At 54.7% G+C, this 17,313-nt stretch overlaps 1 protein-coding gene across 1 annotated transcript; it reads right to left on the bottom strand.

The window, feature by feature from the left end:
• Positions 1–3,004: 3,004 nt before the first annotated feature.
• On the bottom strand, positions 3,005–8,659 carry EDN2 (endothelin 2). The gene is made up of 5 exons (XM_052637916.1): positions 8,602–8,659; positions 8,102–8,264; positions 6,499–6,621; positions 5,350–5,448; positions 3,005–3,547 (listed from the first exon to the last, which is right to left on the bottom strand). The coding sequence occupies exons 1-5, from the start codon at positions 8,654–8,656 to the stop codon at positions 3,454–3,456; spliced, it is 534 nt and encodes a 177-aa protein (XP_052493876.1). The 5' UTR covers positions 8,657–8,659; the 3' UTR covers positions 3,005–3,453.
• Between the last annotated feature and the right edge of the window lie 8,654 nt (positions 8,660–17,313).

Raw genomic sequence — 17,313 nt, 5'->3', positions numbered from 1 at the left:
CCACACTCCAATGATTCATTGCCCTGATAGGCAAATGACTTTTCTCAATTGAAATCCCTGAGGTTCAGAGAGAGAGAGTGAGATGGCAAGAGTGAAACTAATTCCTTGGGGTTCTTTGTTGAGTGAGAGAGTGGAGGGAGAGGCAGTCCAGGACAGGAAAGGGCCAGTCTGTAGCCTGGATACGTATCAGGCTGCATAGTCCTGGACGTGGAACCCCACTCCCCTCTGACTCTGCTTCCATGCATGCACATAACCCGAATAAATCTGGGTCACCCTGTGCCCCCTTCTGGCCTATCTCTGCCTGGTGTTCCAGTTAAGAGGAACACAAGTTTAACTCAGAAAGCCTTAACCAAACCTGTAAGTATTTATGGAAAAGGCAGAAAAAGGCAGGCAAAAGGGACAATTTTGTCCCATAAAATCCAGATACACTTTCTAAAATGTTGACGCCTTTCTTCCCAGGATTCAGTTTGATTTGGCAACAGTTCTTCATAAAATTTCCTCTGCTCCTTCCAAACTCTATCTCACCTTCCCCCACACTTCTGAGGCCCCTGCTACGTGGAATGTGGTTTAGAAGCAGGCTCAGACTTTGGGTATTCATGACCCCTCACTCTGCAAACTTCTCATTTGGGGAGAAAGATATGGCTGGCAGAGGGCTGGAGTGCCGGGCCCAAGCCAGGGCCCCCATTTCCTGAGAATAAGGATCCTGGGGGTTATGGTACCGCCTTGCCTTTACCTGCCTTCCGGGCCTCCCTCTAATTGTCTCTTACTTAATCGCTTGGCTGCTTTATCTCTGAACCCTGGCCGGGACAGTGAATGCCTAATTCCCTGGGCCTCCGACACACCTTCAACCTACATTCCTCGACCTGGTCTCGATCACTCCTGCCAGGCTGGGGTTGCCCCACACCGCTGCCTCGCAGGACCACGGGCTGTAGCTTTGGGATTTCCATGGGGGCAGGGTTATTTTGAACAGGATGCTGGGGAGTGAGATTCACCTGGCATCAGGCTCAGTGAGATTTGAGAGGTGTGCTGGAATCCTGGGTAGGAAGTGACTGGGTAGCTCCATCGCCAACCCCAGCCACCCAGGCTGGATACATAAGGACCAGCGGTTGACTTGCTTCCTTGCCTTCTGTCTCCCTATTCAGGCTTCCCTTGTGTGGCCCTCTGGCATTTTTTCGAGGTCTGGCTTTACCAGGTCCCTGCTGCCCACAGAACTTTCGAGGGTCCCCATGGCCCATGAGAGAAAGGGCAGGCTCCCTACTTTGGCCTCCAGGGAGTCCCGGTTTCATCTCCTGTTGCTCTCCCCCGACCATGCACCAGCCACATGGGGTCCTCCGTGGGGAACGCCTTTGTCACTCCCATTGCCAAAATCTTCTACCCTTCCCATCTGCTCTGTCTGGAGCTCCCTCTCCACTTTCCTTCTATTGATGTGAGTCTCATTCTCCTTAGGCTATGGGAGTGGCATCTTAGTCATGCATCTTTCTCTGACCATGCCTCTTCACACCAGCCAGCCCCAATCTCCCCCCAACTCAGGTCCTGCAGCTTTGTGCCTGTCCCTCTTGTTACATCATCACTTCTAATGGCCTGGCTTTCAGCCTTTGCCTCTCATCAGGCCCAGGACTGAGCCCAGCACCATAACTCATCCATTTAGGGTTCACAACCAGCTCTACAAAGCGGAAACTACTGTTTTCCATTTTATAGGTTAAAAAACTGAGGCTCAGAAAGAGGAAGATTTGTTCAAGGTCATACTACAATGGTGATCCACGAATTCAATCAACAAATATTTAGTCAGTACATATAGACATGTGTATTATACACTCTGGGTTCAAATCCTGAGGCTGCCACTTACGTGCTGCGAGACCCCAGGAAAATTAGTTGCCTTCTCTGTGCGTTAGTTTCCTCATCTGTAAAATGGGAATAATAAAAGTACCCATATCGTGGGATTGTCATGAGGATGAAGTGAGTTTATCTGCATAAAATGCCAGCAAACAGTAGGAGTTCAATATGCGTCAACATGTTCTTCTCCCAGGAGGGAGTTGGGGCTGGCTCCACGGACAAGGCCGGCTTAGAGTAGCGTGTAAATAATTATTTTTCAATAACTGGCTCAGGCCACAGTGTACCATTCCCAGCAGAGGCCGGCCAGGGGAAAGGGAACAGCTTGTTCGCAGGGGTTTTTGGCAGCAGTGGAGGCTGTCGGTCTCAGGAGCTGCCAGCGGGGGTAGCTCTGGCTTCTGGCTGTCCCTGGGACTCAGGTGAGCAGCTTCCTGGGGTCTTGGCAGGATCGGCCAAGCCAGTGCTAGAGCCCTGGGCTTCTTTAGTGAGAGAAGTGTTGAGTGCCCCCAGCAGGGTCTGTCCAAGCCCGGGGTGAGGGACAAGGACCAGCCTGTGACTCCATCACAACAGCCATCCCTGGCCAGTAGGGCTGCACACAGCCTTGCAACAGCACACAGCCCTCACTGGACAGGTTTGCTCTGAATCTCAGGGGTGGCAACTAGAGCAGAAGTGGGTCCTCGTAGTCTTGGCTCCTATGAAACATGCTCTGGGGAAAGGCCTGGCCAACACTGACTGTCCTGATAGAAACACAGGTCCTAGAACCCTGGATATCAAAGCTGCAAATGGCTGTCTAGGCACATGATAGGCAAAAGTCCAGAGAGGGTGGGTCAGCAGCCAGTGATGCCCAGCCGGGGTACAGGGGTGTGGAACTCAGGGCTCCACACCTTCCTCAGGCTCTTTCCCCCCTGTCCCTTTGTTTCCTTCACTTCTAAGCAGCCCCTTCCTGAAAAGTGCCTCCCAGCTCCTGCTCAACCAAGACCAAATGCTAGAGCATTATTTTGTTGTTTATTACAAACATAAGTTCGCAGGTAAATAATTGAGAGTCTAAAAAAATACGTTAAAATAAATAATCGGAATCGTCAAATTTCTTAGAGCAAATAAGTTATATACAGACAGGTGAAGTAGCGCGGGCCCTTCTCACCAAGAGTGTCCCGAGGGTATGAGGGGAGAATAAGGACATTGGAGAGGGAGGGCTGGAGGGGACAGACCGGGGGCAGGGGGTAGGGGGTGGCCGGGACTTCAACCCTGGAAGGACTCATTCGGCCTCTGCGGCTGGCTTAGGTGTGAGTGCCCACCACTGCATATTGTTTCTGGTTCACAGCCACCAGACAGGACACCTCCAGGTTAGCACATTCCGCATGCCATTCCTTTCAGCAGGGCCTTGGAACTGGAGCCAGTGTGGGAGGCCACGCTGCAGCCTGGGGCCTGATGACTTTCCTGGTGTCACGGAGCTGCCTTGAGCGAGGCCCCCTCTCCAGGGTGAGGAGGCCAGAACTTGTGCCTGCTCCAGCAGCTGGGTTTTCTGGCCCAGGAAACAGGTCGGAAGGTCTCCCAGCTCTGGGATGCCCCTCTCCTCCTGTATCCACACAGGCTTCCTTCCCAAAGTTCTCCCAGAGTCGAGAGCTATCTCTTCCTCTGCCTGGAGTGTGTAGATCTGGTCTCCCTCGTCGTCTTCTGCTGTTGCCTAGCAAAGTGGATCTTGGTTCCAGAAATAACCCTGAAATGGAAAGAGGTCACTTGAGCATCTCTGGAGATACAGATCACTTGAGAGTTCCCCATGAGAGGCAGCAGTCATAGGGCTTGGATCCCTTATTCATGGCCAGGAGGTCAGAGGGTGGTCACAGCTGACCCTGAAAACAAGGCCTGAACATCAAGGAGAGGCCAGGGCAGGTTAGAAGCTTTTCTGCCCACAAGGAGCTTTGACAAAACTGATGTTCAACATCAAGTGCCACCAGGGTGACTGGACAGCCAAGAGTAGCCCAGTGGCTCTCCCCTAGTTGCCCTCTCACTTCCACACCTCTATTCCTGCGGCTCCTCAGGCTGTTGACCTTCCACTCACCCCATACTCCATGTCCTAAAATTCCCATTCTTCAAGGTCCAGCTCAAGGCAGTCCAATCCAGATACGTATGGGTCCTAACAGTCCTTTGAATCTGGCTGAGACCCTGGTGGGGACTCTGCCATCATCTAGGTGGCCTCACTCTGGCTTAAGGCATTCTAGCCTGGGAACTGGGAGGCTGGTTCCCAGCTTTGGGAACTTGGGCAAGGGTCTCAACCTCTCTGAACCCCTTCCTTGGTCTGTAAAATACATGCAGGCCTGAATTGGTGTGAGGGTGAGTACAGACTGGCAAAAACATGCTTTGCTGATTATGGAATGCCAAGTACTTGCAAAGTCTTATCTTGAAGTTTTTCATCGTAAGACATGTCCTGGGTTTCCCTAGTGGCTCAGATGATAAAGAATCTGCCTGCAATGCAGGGCATCCAGATTTGATCCCTCGGTTGGGAAGATTTTCTGGGGAAGGGAATGGCTACCCACTCCAGTACTCTTGCCTGGAGAATCCCATGGACAGAGGAGTCTGGCGGGCTACAGTCCACGGGGTCGCAAAGACTCAGACAGGACTGAGTGACTAACACCTTCACTTCATTAGTTTTTTAGAAGGCAGTTCCTCAGTGTATCCTGGGTCCTGCCCAGCTCGCCATCCTGTCTTTTTGCCTATGTTTCCGCCTCCTCACAGAGATGTGGACCCTTGAGGGGCTAGGCTGCACCCCGGCACTGGGCAGCCCTGAGGAACCCTCAGGGACAGAGGTTGGGGAGGGCTAAAACCTTCAGAGCTCCCGTAGGGCCTGGGCTTTCTTGAGGCTCTTCATGCATGTCAGCTGCTCTAACCTATAACGAGCCTGTGAGATGGATAGCACTGGTGTCCCTGCCTCACAGAAAAGAACCAGAAGCACAGAGAAGTTTAGTGAGCAGACCAAGGTCACAAAGCTTGCTCGTGGCAGGGCTGGGGCCTTCTAGCTCAGATGCTGCCCCTTCAGCCACCCTGCCACATGACTGGCTATTGGTTTCTGTTCTCAAGTCAGTTTGGTTGGACAAACGCTCATGGGCACCTCATGGGTGCCAAGACTTGAGCTGAGCCATGCTGTAGCTACCAGGGAGACAGTCCAGTCTGGGACCCAGGGAGGGAACAGGTTGGGTAGCATCTGTTTGGACCCCAGCATGTGGGAGATGCTTGATTCAGACACAGCCTGAATGAACACCTGGGGACCTTCCACAGTCACAAGCCCTGAAACCCTCAATGAAAGTCCACTTCCAGGCCTGGTGGTAACAAAGAGCATAGTGGTTAAGAACACAGGCTATTGAGTCAGCCAGACGCTGTAGCTTGCTGTGTGACCTTGGGTAAACACCTTCACCTCTCTGAGCTTCTATTGGGTGCCCCATAAGGACCCAAGGCGTCATATGGAGAATAAGGGAAATGTGCAAGGCATACAGAAGGCACTCAATCAGTGTAGGGGCCCCTCACCTCAGGCGCTGGAGGAGCTCTCCTGCCGTGGCCCGCGTCTTGCCATCCTGGAACGCAGCTGCAGGGGACCCACTGCGTGGGACTGCCACCGCATCCGTCCTGAGTGAACAGCGTTAGGGCCCAAGTGAGGGGCTGTCCAGGGCCCCAAGGCTGCCTGGCTGCAGGCCCAGCCCAGCCCCCCGCCCCAACCCGCCCTCAGGAGCAGATCCATTTCCACCCTGTGCACCTGGGATCCTGCTTTTCCCAGGTGGGGTGGAGCCTGAGGAAAACTGAGCCACGGAGAATGCGTTCTCAGCCTCAGAAAGAGGCAGCGGGGTGGCTGGCTTTCTCAGACTCTGGCCGCCTGCAGCCAAGCAGAGCCCTCGGCAGGGAAACTGAGGCAGGCTGCAGCCACGGCTGAGGTCTCAGGGGAGGAGTTTCCCATAGGCTGTCATAGGAATGGGAGGTAGGGGAGGGTGATGTCACCATTTGCTTTCCCAATGCTCTGTGTGGAGGGAGGGAGGTCCAGAGGGCTGAAAGGCTGGCAAGGCGCTTTGTGACAGCTCGGGGACGGTGCCATGGCCTCCTAACTCCAGCTATTGCTTCTCCACTGAGAAAGTTCCAGAGCTCCCTGAGCCTCAGCGACTAAGGCGGAAGGCCCAGCTTTCGTCTGACTGGCCGTGTAGCCTGACAGGACAAGTCCTGTTTCCTCTCTGGACCTTTGCTGCCACAGCCGTCACCTGGGAGGATTCCTCCTGCCCAGGAGTGGGGACCCAATGCTCTTAGAAGCCCCCAGAGCTGGGGGTAGTAGCAGGGGGAAGACTCAAGGGTGACTGGCTCCCTGCAGGAAGGGAGGCTGCCCCACAGCCCAGGGCAGCCTCTGGGCCCCCAGGACCCTGCTCCCCTCACCCCTTCTCCACCATTTAGCCATGCCTCTGCTGGCCTCCCAGACACTCTGGAAAAGGGAATGGTAACTCACTCCGGTATTCTTGCCTGGAGAATCCCAGAGACAGAGGAGCCTGGCAGGCTACAGTCCATGGGGTCACAAAGAGTCGGGCATGACTGAGTGACTAATAAATGCTACTGCTGGCCTTCCAGACACCCTGCCCTCCAGAGCAGGCCCAGGCCAGCAGCCACCTCTGGCCCCTTGCAGGCTGGGTGCCCACTTACCAGGGCCTTTGATGGCAGAAGGTGGCACAGGCGGGGTCCCTGGCACTGTAGCATTCACAGCGTCTTGGCAGAGAGCGGCGCCGGCGTCTTGGCGGGTTTCCCAGGCCGTAAGGAGCTGTCTGTCTGTGGGCGGGCCGCCAGCAAGGTAGTGGTGTAGGGTGGAGAGAGACAGAGAGAGGATTAGATAAACCAGGACCATTGGCAAGCTGGGACTATCCACACTGCACACTGGAATAGCCATCCATGCCGCCAGGGTGGCAGCAAAAGTAACCAGCTCCTGCCCTCAAGAATTCCCACTGCAGCTTCCTCCTTACATGCCAGGGAGCCTTGGGCAAGACCCTTACCCTCTCTGGGCCACTGTTCCCTCCCAACTCCCCTGGTCCTGCTCAGTAAGACACTCAGCATGGGGAGGAGGGGTGGAAGCTGTCCTCCCTGCCCCCTCCACTCCCAGACAGCAATTTGAGCTGATGGAGTCAGGCTGGTCCCCCTGTTCTCAAAGACGACCCCCAGCTAATCTGGAAGGAAGGGAGAGAGTACCCTCTCACAGAAGTGAACACTCAGGCTCACAGCTCAGCTGTCTCCATCCGGTCACCACTTGCCTGGAAGGGTGACCCAAGTGTTTCTTAGAGTTTTGACTTTAAAATGGTGAGTGTGCCTGACCTGCACGTGTGCGTGTGTGTGCATAGGTATGTTAGATTGAGCTGAGATCAATTTCAGATTCAGTCTGAGGCGGGCCAGGTGAAGGGCAGGGCCCTGTGCCCGGTCGGACCAGCACCTCGGACGCCCGAGCTAATTTTAGACATTGTGGTTGGAGCTGCAGAGACTCCAGGTAGACCCAGCACGCAGGGACTGGCAGGGTTCCCGCCCTGAGCCAGTGTTTGGATGCGGATTAGCTCCACACACGCTTACGTGCCGGGCTTCTCTTGTCTTTTGCAATTTGGAGAAGAAAAAAAAAAAAATACAAACACACAGAAACTTCAACTTGAAGTATGCAGTGGCCCGGAGGCAGTGCGGGTGCAGACAGAACAGACAGCCCTGGGACCCCACCCTGGCTCTGCCAGGTGACACGGGGCAGGTTTCTCGCCTGTCATTTGGGGACAGCAGCAGTCCCTGCTTCATTGGGGAGGATGGGGGTGCGTTCACGAGGTGATAACGCACCAGCAGCGCTTGGCATAGGGCCTGGCGCAGTCAAGACATGGGTGCTGTCATTAATCCTATTATTCTTGGAAGATTATACAGAGGCAGCATGGCAGAGCTGCTGTGCGCTCTGGCATCTGCAGACCTAGGCTGGAGCCTCCTACCGACCACTTGCTCCTTCCTGTGTGACCTTGGGAAAGGCACCCAACTTCTCTGAGCCTCAGTACCCTGATCTGGAAAATGGAGCCAACACTTTCTGACCAGGCTTTTTGTGAGGATTCTCATGAGACAGCCCTCTATCTGGCTCAGGTAGCCCCCACGTGGGAATTGAAGCAATAGCTGATTGCTATTGTTGTTAGCCCCACACTCCCAAGAGAGAGCTGCAGTGTGCCAGGGCTGCCCCAGCATGCCAGCATCCCCCACCCCTGCCCCCTGCAACCCCTCTTGGATCCCTCCAGCAGCTCACCCGGGAGTGTTCACCCAGATGATGTCCAGGTGGCAAAAGTAGACGCACTCCTTGTCGAGCCAGGAGCTGCAGGAGCAGCGTCGAGTCCGCAGGTGGGAGCCTCGGGCCCGGGGCAAGGGCGCTGGTTGCTCTGGGATGGGGGTGGTAGAGGCCTGGCTCTTGCCTGCATGCACAGGAGGGAGAGAAAGTGGAGAGGTGGGTCAGGGCGCCTGGCACAGCGGGGATGGGGGCTCTTCGTCTTGCATAATCGAGGAAGTTGGCATTCTCGGGGCTCAGGAGCCCTGGGCCAGCCTGGGGAAGCCCCAGCAGCTCTGGGTTGGAAGGACCGGCAGCTGCCCTGGGACGGCAGCACCTCTAGTAGCACAGCCTCCTGCAGCCCCCAAGCCTCCTGACTCCTGCTCCTGAAGGCTCCCAGCTGGCTTGGGGGGCACAGAGCCCCAGCAGGAGACACAAACAGCCTCGGGGCTGCTGCTGCTGCTGAGGCCGTGCGGGGTGCTCACCTTCGTGCAGGGCCACGAGCAGGGCTAGAGCGATGGAGCACAAGGCGGTAGGCATCGCGACCACGGCGGTAGAGGGGTGCTCAGGCTGGGCTGGAGTGCGGAGTGTGCCTGCTGCCAGCGTCCTGCTGCCAAGCTGAGCGATAGCTCATTGCCTCGGTGCCCTGGCTGCCTCTTATAACACCAGGCATGGCTCCGCCCCTGCCCGTCCAGCCCTGCACCGGTGGGCAGGGAGCCAGGGACACCGCCTCCTCCCAGGGCGCCCGGCCCGCCCCAGCCTCTGCGGTAGGGAGGAGGGCGGATGAGGGAGGAAAAAAGGGGGAGGGTGCTCCCTCTGAGCCTGGAGTACCTCCTGGAGCCCTGAGGCTCCCCTGCTGTCCCCAGGGACTCCTTTCAGTCCCACTGGATCCCCTCAAGTCATCCTCCAAATGCCCCGAGCCCCTCCCCCACTCTCCATGGCTCTTGCCCTGAGCTCAGAGTTGGGAGGGAGAGGTCCCATGGGCAAAACTCTCCCTTTCCTTGGAGGAGACCCTGCTTTCCTGTCTGCCTACTGCCAACCAGGTGGAGGGTGTCCCTTCTGCTGTGCGGGAGGTAAATGACCTACTTGAGGCTGTGCGGACTTGGGAGAGTCAGAGCCTTCTCTGGGCCTGCTTTCCTCAGAGAGGGACACAGTTTACCCCTGACCTCTGACCAGCCTGGAGCCGCCTCCTTCCCCCCTCTCCCAGGAAGTGCCCTTCTTTCCTTCTTCTTAACCTATGTGGTCCACAGATTTCCTTGATGCTAAGAAGGGGCCTTCAGAGCCCTTTCCAGAAGGGTAGCTTGTGGGTATGTACACCAAAAGCCCCTGGGAAGACCTCCCATCTTGGCCAGGACAGGATGTCTTGGCTCACCTCTGCGACTTTCTGCAAAAAAGGCATAGTGGTGGAAGGCCTCCCTGGGGGCCAGCATCCTGCCCCTCCCCCTCAGCTGGCTCAGAGTCCCTGCTTCTCAGGGACCCTGTCTCCAGGCACAAGAGGAAAGGCCCTCTCATTTCTCAGAACTCCCAGAACCCGTGCTCTCATGCCTGACTCATGACATTGGGCTTATCTCCCCAACAATCTCGAGGTCCAGAGCTCCAGAGAAGGCCAGCCCTGGAGCCCTTCTGGCACACAGTAGGAGACTCTGAGTGAGTGCTGTCCGAGGGAGGGGGCGGTGAATGAATGAAGGCCTGGATTTGAACTGGAGAAATTCAGGAGCCCACTAAAGCCCAAGTTTTCGTTCCTGTGTTCAGTTGGGATTTTATCATTAGACATTTAGGACGGGGGAAATATATGATGGTGAAGAAACAGCTTTGTTTCTTCCCAGGGCATGTGTGTGTGTGCGCGCATGTGTGTGTGTGCGATCCCTGTAGAGCACAGCAGAACCAAGGAGGGAGATACCAGTTAGCATCCCCTTCCTTCCCTCCGACTGGCTCAGGCTGCAGTGGAAGCAAGGAAAACATTTCAGAGCACCGACTGTGTGTGCAGGGCACCAGCATCCTCTCTCCTTCACAGCCTCACACACAGCTGTCCTCATCTGGGTACCAGCTCCACTGCTGGCCGGGAGGAAACAGAGACTCTGACCGGAGGCCAGCTGGGTCAAGGTCACACCGCTGGTGTACGCAAGAGCCCACAGCGGAACTTGGGTCTTGTTCTCTCCAGTAAACCACAGTGACTCCCTGTCCAGTGCTCACACCCTCCCCCGTGTGGTGCCTCTCTAAGAATTTAGAAGAGTTATTTCTGGAATGAGGTGAGCAATGCTTTCAGTCATTTCTATGAGGCTCCAGGAGAATATAAATACGGAATTAAGCAAGGTTAGGGTTGTGGTGGCGGTGGTGGAGAGGGGGAGAAAGAGGATTCAAACTACTGAACTGTGAAGAGATGACAGAGGAAAAGCAGGTCAGCAGGGAGAAGGAGGGGGTCAGGGAAGGGAAGAAAATAAACAGGGAGGCTGATAAAGACAGGTAGGGAGAGAGAGAGAATAAGGAAGCAGAGCGCAGCGAGAAAGAAAGAACTCGGATTTGAGAAAGTAAAAGAGAAAGACCATCGGAGTGAGAGCGAAGGTTCTAACCTGTCTAATCTTTACACAAATGCAAAGTGCCTGCTCAGGACAATAGGCAACCAGAGGCTCCAAGTCTGGGAAACACAATAGAAGAATTAAAGAGACCAGGAGACAGGATCCCTCTCTGCTGTGAAAGGAGGATGACGACAGGACAGGGGCTACCGCCCGGCCTCACAGGGTCAGCTCAGGAGGCTGTGCCCAACTCCAGCTCCCCTCCTTCCCTGCCCACTTCTCCAGCGGGGCGAGCAGGGCTCCTGTGAAATGGAGACACCGGACCTGGGAACCTGAGCGAGCCCAGGTCTTAGCGGGTGAAAGTGTTCCGGGAACAGCACCACCTCACTGGCAAGATTGGTTTCCACGTAGAGAAAACTAAGCTGAGTTAAAAACAGCAGTTTTCTTTATTCCCTCTTCCCTTGCCTTTGACATGAGCATGGTTCGTCTGCACAAACCAACTGCTCCGACACACACATGAATTTCCTTTAGTTCCTGGCCCGTGGGCTTCCCAGAGGGTTCAGTGGTAAAGAATCCGCCTGCCAATGCAGGAGACATGGGTTCGATCCCTGGTTTGGGAAGATCTCCGGGAGAAGGAAATGGCAACCCACTCCTGTATTCTTACCTGGAGAATCCCATGGACAGAGGAGCCTGGCAGGCTTCTGTCCATGGGGTCACAAAAGAGTTGGACACGACTTAGCAACTAAGCAACAACAAGAACAACAAGAATATCCAGCCCCAGCCCGCTAGGCCTCTTAGTCTGGGCCCTGACAGTCACCTCTGTGCCTCCTGGCTAACCTGGCTGCATGGACCCTCAGCCCCTTTGCTCTGGCTCCTACTCACTGTCCCCGCCAGCTTCTCTGCTGCACTGCCTCAACCCTACCCGGCCCCGCTCCCTGCCTGGGCTGGCAAAGCCTGCAGACTGAGGGACAGGGATTCACAGGAGGTCACCCTGTCAGAAGCTGGAGGAATTGTTTTGCACACAAAATAATTTGCTCCACTTACACTTGGCACCAGCCTAATGCAAGAAGCAGAGATTTGTGGGGAGGGCGGACTGGCAGAAGAGGACAGTTGGGGTGTATTTTGGGGTGAAGAAATACACCATGCTAGGAACTGCTTTCTAGAAATTCTCTCTGGTTTTCACGCCCATTGGGCAGATGAGATAACTGAGGTCCAAGAGGAGGAGCAACTTGCTCAAGACAGTGATGGGCTGGACACGCTCTCTGGGCTACTAATCCAGACTCACCTTTTCCTGCACACCAGTGTAGTTCCCAGGGGTCCAAGCTGAGCCCCCCTGGGTCCCTTTGAGAAGGGCTGTCAGGAAGGATCCCACTGGCAGGAAGGCAGGGTCATTGGGATGGGCCTAGGCCACCTTCCTGGGGACCCCAAAGCTCCTTTGATCGCCCCTGTACTAATGATAAATTTGGTCCCATCGACTAGCTGTCCAGTGGCATGGGATGGAGGGTGCGCAGGAGTGAGGGTTAAACATCCTTCTGGTGATGCCCAACAGGGCAGGAACGGGCTGGAGCAGCTCCCTGATGTCGTAGCAGTGGGCAGCTTTGTCCCCAGCTTTGCTACTCATGCTGTGTGGCCTTGGGCAAGTCCTGTCCCTTCCCTGGCTTCCCTGGACAGCTTTCCTCTCTTCCCATCGACTGTGAGGGGCCTGCTCAGCTCAGATAGCCTATGACAGGCAGAATCAACCTGCCCTGTTTCCAGCTCCCAAAATGCGAGCTCTGCAGACTCCGTGACTTCATTGTTATCACTCCTGCTCCCAGCCTGGAACCCTTTGCTCTTTCACTTTCTGGAAAACCAGTCACTTCCCTGTTGTCACCTGGCCCCACCAGCTTTCAGGAAGCTCTCCTGTTTGCAGCCCCAGTGGAAGGGACACAGAGTCTCAGTCGCAGGCACATACCGTGCAGGCAGCGTAGCAGAGCGGGCAGCTGGGCAGATGGGGCTGGCCAGGGGGGATGTCTGGCCCCTGCAAGGAACGGGGTCTGGGGAGGGTTTGGCCCCGTAGCCAGCCTGAGTTGGGGATTTCGTGACTGAGGGAGCTTAGACATTCCCATAATGACCTGTTCCTAAGTTATGTCCTCAGGGCTATAGGTCAGGACTGCCCCCACTCAAGCCTAGGGCCACTCAGCCTCAGGGCCTCCTTCTGGTGGGTGGTCTGGGCCTCCTGCCATCGGCCGCAGCTCACCCTGAGCTGGCAGGGCCTGCCACCACCCACGGCATTGTCCCCATGCTGGGTCTCAGTCCTGTGGGACCAGCTCTCCTGGTCTTCGCGGCTTCCCTGGGAGGACACCCCCTTCTAAATTCTCCTCCTCCTTACAGCTCAGCCCATTGGAAAGATTTGTAGCTCCCACATGAACTACTTTTAAAGGAATAATTCATGTGCCCAGTCTGCTATTAACCTAAGGGTAATCAGAACAGGGTCAGCGAGGCCCATGGAACTGCTGGAATTGTAGCCAAAACCAGACACTGTTCAGTCAAGGCACACTTGTCAAGAAGAATGTCAGTCCCACTGAACTTTTTGAAGTAAGGAAACTAATCCAGGGACTGAGCATTCAAGATGGAGGTCTCTAGACTTGAAGTTTTGGACTTTTCTTCAAAGTGCTAAGGGCCCAATTCTGCACTTGGATACACATGCATTTAATATATTCTCCATGTTAGGTGGTTACCTACATTATGCTCATTAATTGTCATAACCTGCCTAAGGGGTAGGTACTATAATTCGCTACTATTTTATAAATAGGGAAACTGAGGCTCATACCTTGTCCAATGTCAGACAGCTAGGAAGGCGTAGAGCCAAGGCTGGAAGGCAGATCTATGTAACTCCAAAGCCCTAATCCCGAGCCCTGGGTGCTCCCTTGGTGAGCCTATTCTAATTACCCTGAGATGAATAACAAACAGGACAGATCAATCACTCCTTGACAAGTACAGCGTATGGGGAGCCTCTGGCAGCAATGCTTCTGCAGAGGTCACCTCCTTTGCTCCTAACCAGGGAGAGAACTCTGTGCAGCCTGGAGGAAGTGGGAAGCCTAGGAACACACCTGCATCCATAGGGGGGTCACTCCCACAGCAAAAACACCTCACGTTGCCTGTGCCTGCGAGGTCACTGACTGAGGACTAGTCACAGCCGATATGTAGGCATGGGCAGTCCATACCTCTCTCACCGGACACCCACAACAAACCTGGGATGCAGGCTGGGCTCATGACTCTCACTTGACAGGTAAGATCTTTCCAGACAAGATGATCACTCTGCAGCTAAAGAAGTGAATTCTTCAGGGTCACACAATGAACAAGAGGAAGGACTGGAACTTTCCCCTTATACTCATCTGCTGTGGGACCAAGAACCTAAATCACACATTCAATGATTCCCCCCCGCCACATCTATTCACCTCCTCATCCATTCATCCCTCCCTCCATCCATCCATTCAACCTCCCATGTCTACAGCCAGCCAGCCATCCTTCCATCCATCCTTCCTTCTATTGATCCATCCATTTATCCATTATCTGACATTTTGTCCATCCTTCCGTCCATATGTCTACACAACCAATCTCTCACCCATCCATCCTCCATCATGACAGATGTGGTTAGAGAGACTGGAAAAGTCAAAGAGCTTTGAAAGTCATGTTAAACTTGTCCTGGAAATATCTGGTTATTTCTGGGGGAGAGGTGTCTCTCCCCCAAAATGATGAACTCACTGAGACACAATCTTCTTTGCAATCCCAACCCCAGGGCCTAGCACACAAGCATGGGCACATGGTCCAGGCCCAAAGCTGGAGTGAATATACAAGATGACTCAATCTCATCAGACAAAACTGCCCTTGCAGGGACACCAGATGAAGAAGATTTATGTCCCCTTTTCTGCCTGATAACATCTTCAAAATGCTCTAATGATGAAGGCTGGGACATAACTTCTGAAAGCAAAAGACAAGCAGCCAGAGAGGGAAAGTCCCTTGGCCTACACCTAGATGAGGAAACTGAGGTCCAGGGACAAGGAACAGCCCACCAGAGATCCTGGAGATCCAGAATGCCTGGATTCTCCTCTCTGACGCCCCTGCACTTGGAGGGGCTGGAACCCCAGCCTTCTCCTCCCTCCACTACCACCAGCCAAGACACGCAGCTGGTGGTTTTGCAGAGTCACACCCACCCTGTTGCTTAGAACCCATACTTTCTGGGGCGCACCCAGTGCCCCACCAGGCGGCTGTCTTCCCTCTGGGAAGGGGTGAGCCACCCAGAGGTCGGGCCATGCAGAAATACAGTATTTCATTCTTCATTTAACAGCTATCCCCAAGTGCCTAGTTGCCTCTGACATCAGGCTGGTGAGGTCCGGGGTTCCCACTGTGACTCTAGGCCTACATTCCTGAGCAAAGGTGTGCCTAGGATACCTCCTTGCCTCAAGGCTTTGGCCCTGCCCGCCCAGCTCCTGGGAATCCTGAGCCATGAAAGACCCAGGAGGGGCCTCGCTGGGCTCTGGCAGGCAGGAGGGCGGCCAGGAGCTAAAGCCACCGCCTGGGGCAGGCTCAGGGTGTGGGGGTGAGTCAGGGGCCAGCCCACCCCTGGAATCTCTGAGGCTCCGCTGCCCTGGCTACCAGCTTCACAGCCCTGTGCCTCAGACTCCAATCCTCCACTTACCCCCAGTGCCCAGCACTGTGTCAGGCCCTGTGGAGCTCAGGGCAGGGGCAGCCAGTCTGTGCTTTCATTTTGCTGCTCACCAACCTTGTGGGCAAGGGTATAGCACTGTTTAATTTCCTGAGTATCGGAGGCCGCATCCATCCGAGACTCCTAAGAAAAGAAGGCCTACCTCATAGCTGCAAGGAGGCCTTGTGGCGGAGCCCGTGGAAGTCTCGGCCCATCGCCTGGCACAGGAGCTTCTGTCAGTAAGCCTCTGCTATCCCTCCCTCCCTCACCTCGGGCTGCAGGGTGTGTGAGGGCCTCTTGGTGTGGACACACTCCTGCAAAAGAGTGATGTGTGCATGTGTGTGTTGCGGGGATGTTAGTAGAACCTGCATCTGTACACCATGCTCCAGCTGCACCGTGAGCGTCCCTTCCACTGCCCAGGTCACACAGTCCCTCCAAGTGCCCGAGGCCAGCCTGGCTTGCTCCACTCACCCACGTTTGCCTTGGCACAGTACCTGATGCCACAACAGACCTGAGGAGTATGGAGACTTGGGTCAATGTTGCCTTCCTATGGAAACCAGGCTTCTGGAGCCAGGACCTGGCCTGGTGTCAGCGTGAAGCATCTTGTTCAGTCCAAATGCCCACTCTGGCATCAGGCCTGCTTGGGACCTGACTTGGACCTATCTTTCCTTCCTTTTCCCACCAGTGCTGACCAGGGTGCCCACAGCCTACCAGCCCCAGAGGCCTGTCACTTCCTGAATACACTGCACATTTTCTTGCCTCCCAGCTTCTGTGCAAGGTGGGCTTCTCCTCCTTCCGTTCTTATTTGATTTATTTTGCCCAACCTCAAGGCCCATCACAAAGGTGGCCTCCCCCAGGTGTGTGCGTGCATGCTCAGTCATGTGTGATTCTTTGTGACCCCATAGACTGTAGCCAGCCTTCCCAACTCCATCCAAGACATGAGATCTAACTCATCTCTGAACACCCACAATATTCTCATCCATAGCCACCTTTGCAGATGGCACTAGTGGTATAAAGAATTTGCTGCCAATGCAAGCGACATAGAGATGCAGGTTCGATTCCCTGGGTCAGGAAGATCGCCTGGAGAAGGGCGTGGTAACCCACTCTAGTGTTCTTGCCTGGAGAATCCCAGGGACAGAGGAGCCTGGCGACAGTCCGTGGTGTCGCAAAGAGTCGGACACGACTGAATCGACTTAGCACACACGCACATAACCACCTCTGGCTAGGCTTTATTTCATGTTTCTGAGGGCTGGCTAGTAGCCAAGGGCTCTGATTCTGGTGTCAGAACCCCTCTTCCCCATCACATATGCCCTTTCTTCCTTTTTTGAACTCCAGTTTGCTCATCTGGGTATAATCACAGTAACGTGGCTGTGTAAGGATTAAATGAGGAAGAGCTCCATCGGTGGTAGCCATCATTTTTACTGACTATAACTATTTACGGGCTTCCCTGGTGGCTCAGAGGTTAAAGTGTCTGCGGGTCAGGAAGATACCTTGGAGAAGGAAATGGTAACCCACTCCAGTATTCTTGCCTGGAGAATCCCATGGACGGAGAAGCCTGGTGGGCTACAGTCCATGGGGTCACAGAGTCAGACATGACTGAGCGACTTCATTTCCACTTTCATAACTATTTACAGAGCCTGGTCACACTTTTGCTCTCACTTCATCTTTACAGCGTAACCCTTTGAGGCATGTCAATGCATCTGCTTTCAGATGCGACTTCAGATTCTGAGAAGTTAGAGAGCTTGACATGTAATGGTTGGGGTTTGAATTCAGGTCTGTTTTACCCCAGGGTCAGTGTTTTTTCTGTCCCCTCACCCTTCACGTATGCGACTTCCCCCAGCCTCTGTTCCCTCATTCGGATCACATGCTCAACACATCACCCATTGAACTGGAAATGAGGAGATCACAGAAGTTTTCTCCTGGGTCCACTCCTCCTCCACTGGCCCCATGGCCCAAGGAGCTGCCTCCCAAGCATTACAGGGAAAGATAGAGACAAAGAT

The sequence above is a fragment of the Budorcas taxicolor genome, chromosome 3 (genome assembly GCF_023091745.1).
Source record: "Budorcas taxicolor isolate Tak-1 chromosome 3, Takin1.1, whole genome shotgun sequence".
In the NCBI taxonomy this organism is placed as follows: domain Eukaryota; kingdom Metazoa; phylum Chordata; class Mammalia; order Artiodactyla; family Bovidae; genus Budorcas; species Budorcas taxicolor.
The sequence above is the reverse complement of the archived record's forward strand: the minus strand, read 5'-3'. Positions and strand labels throughout refer to the sequence as shown.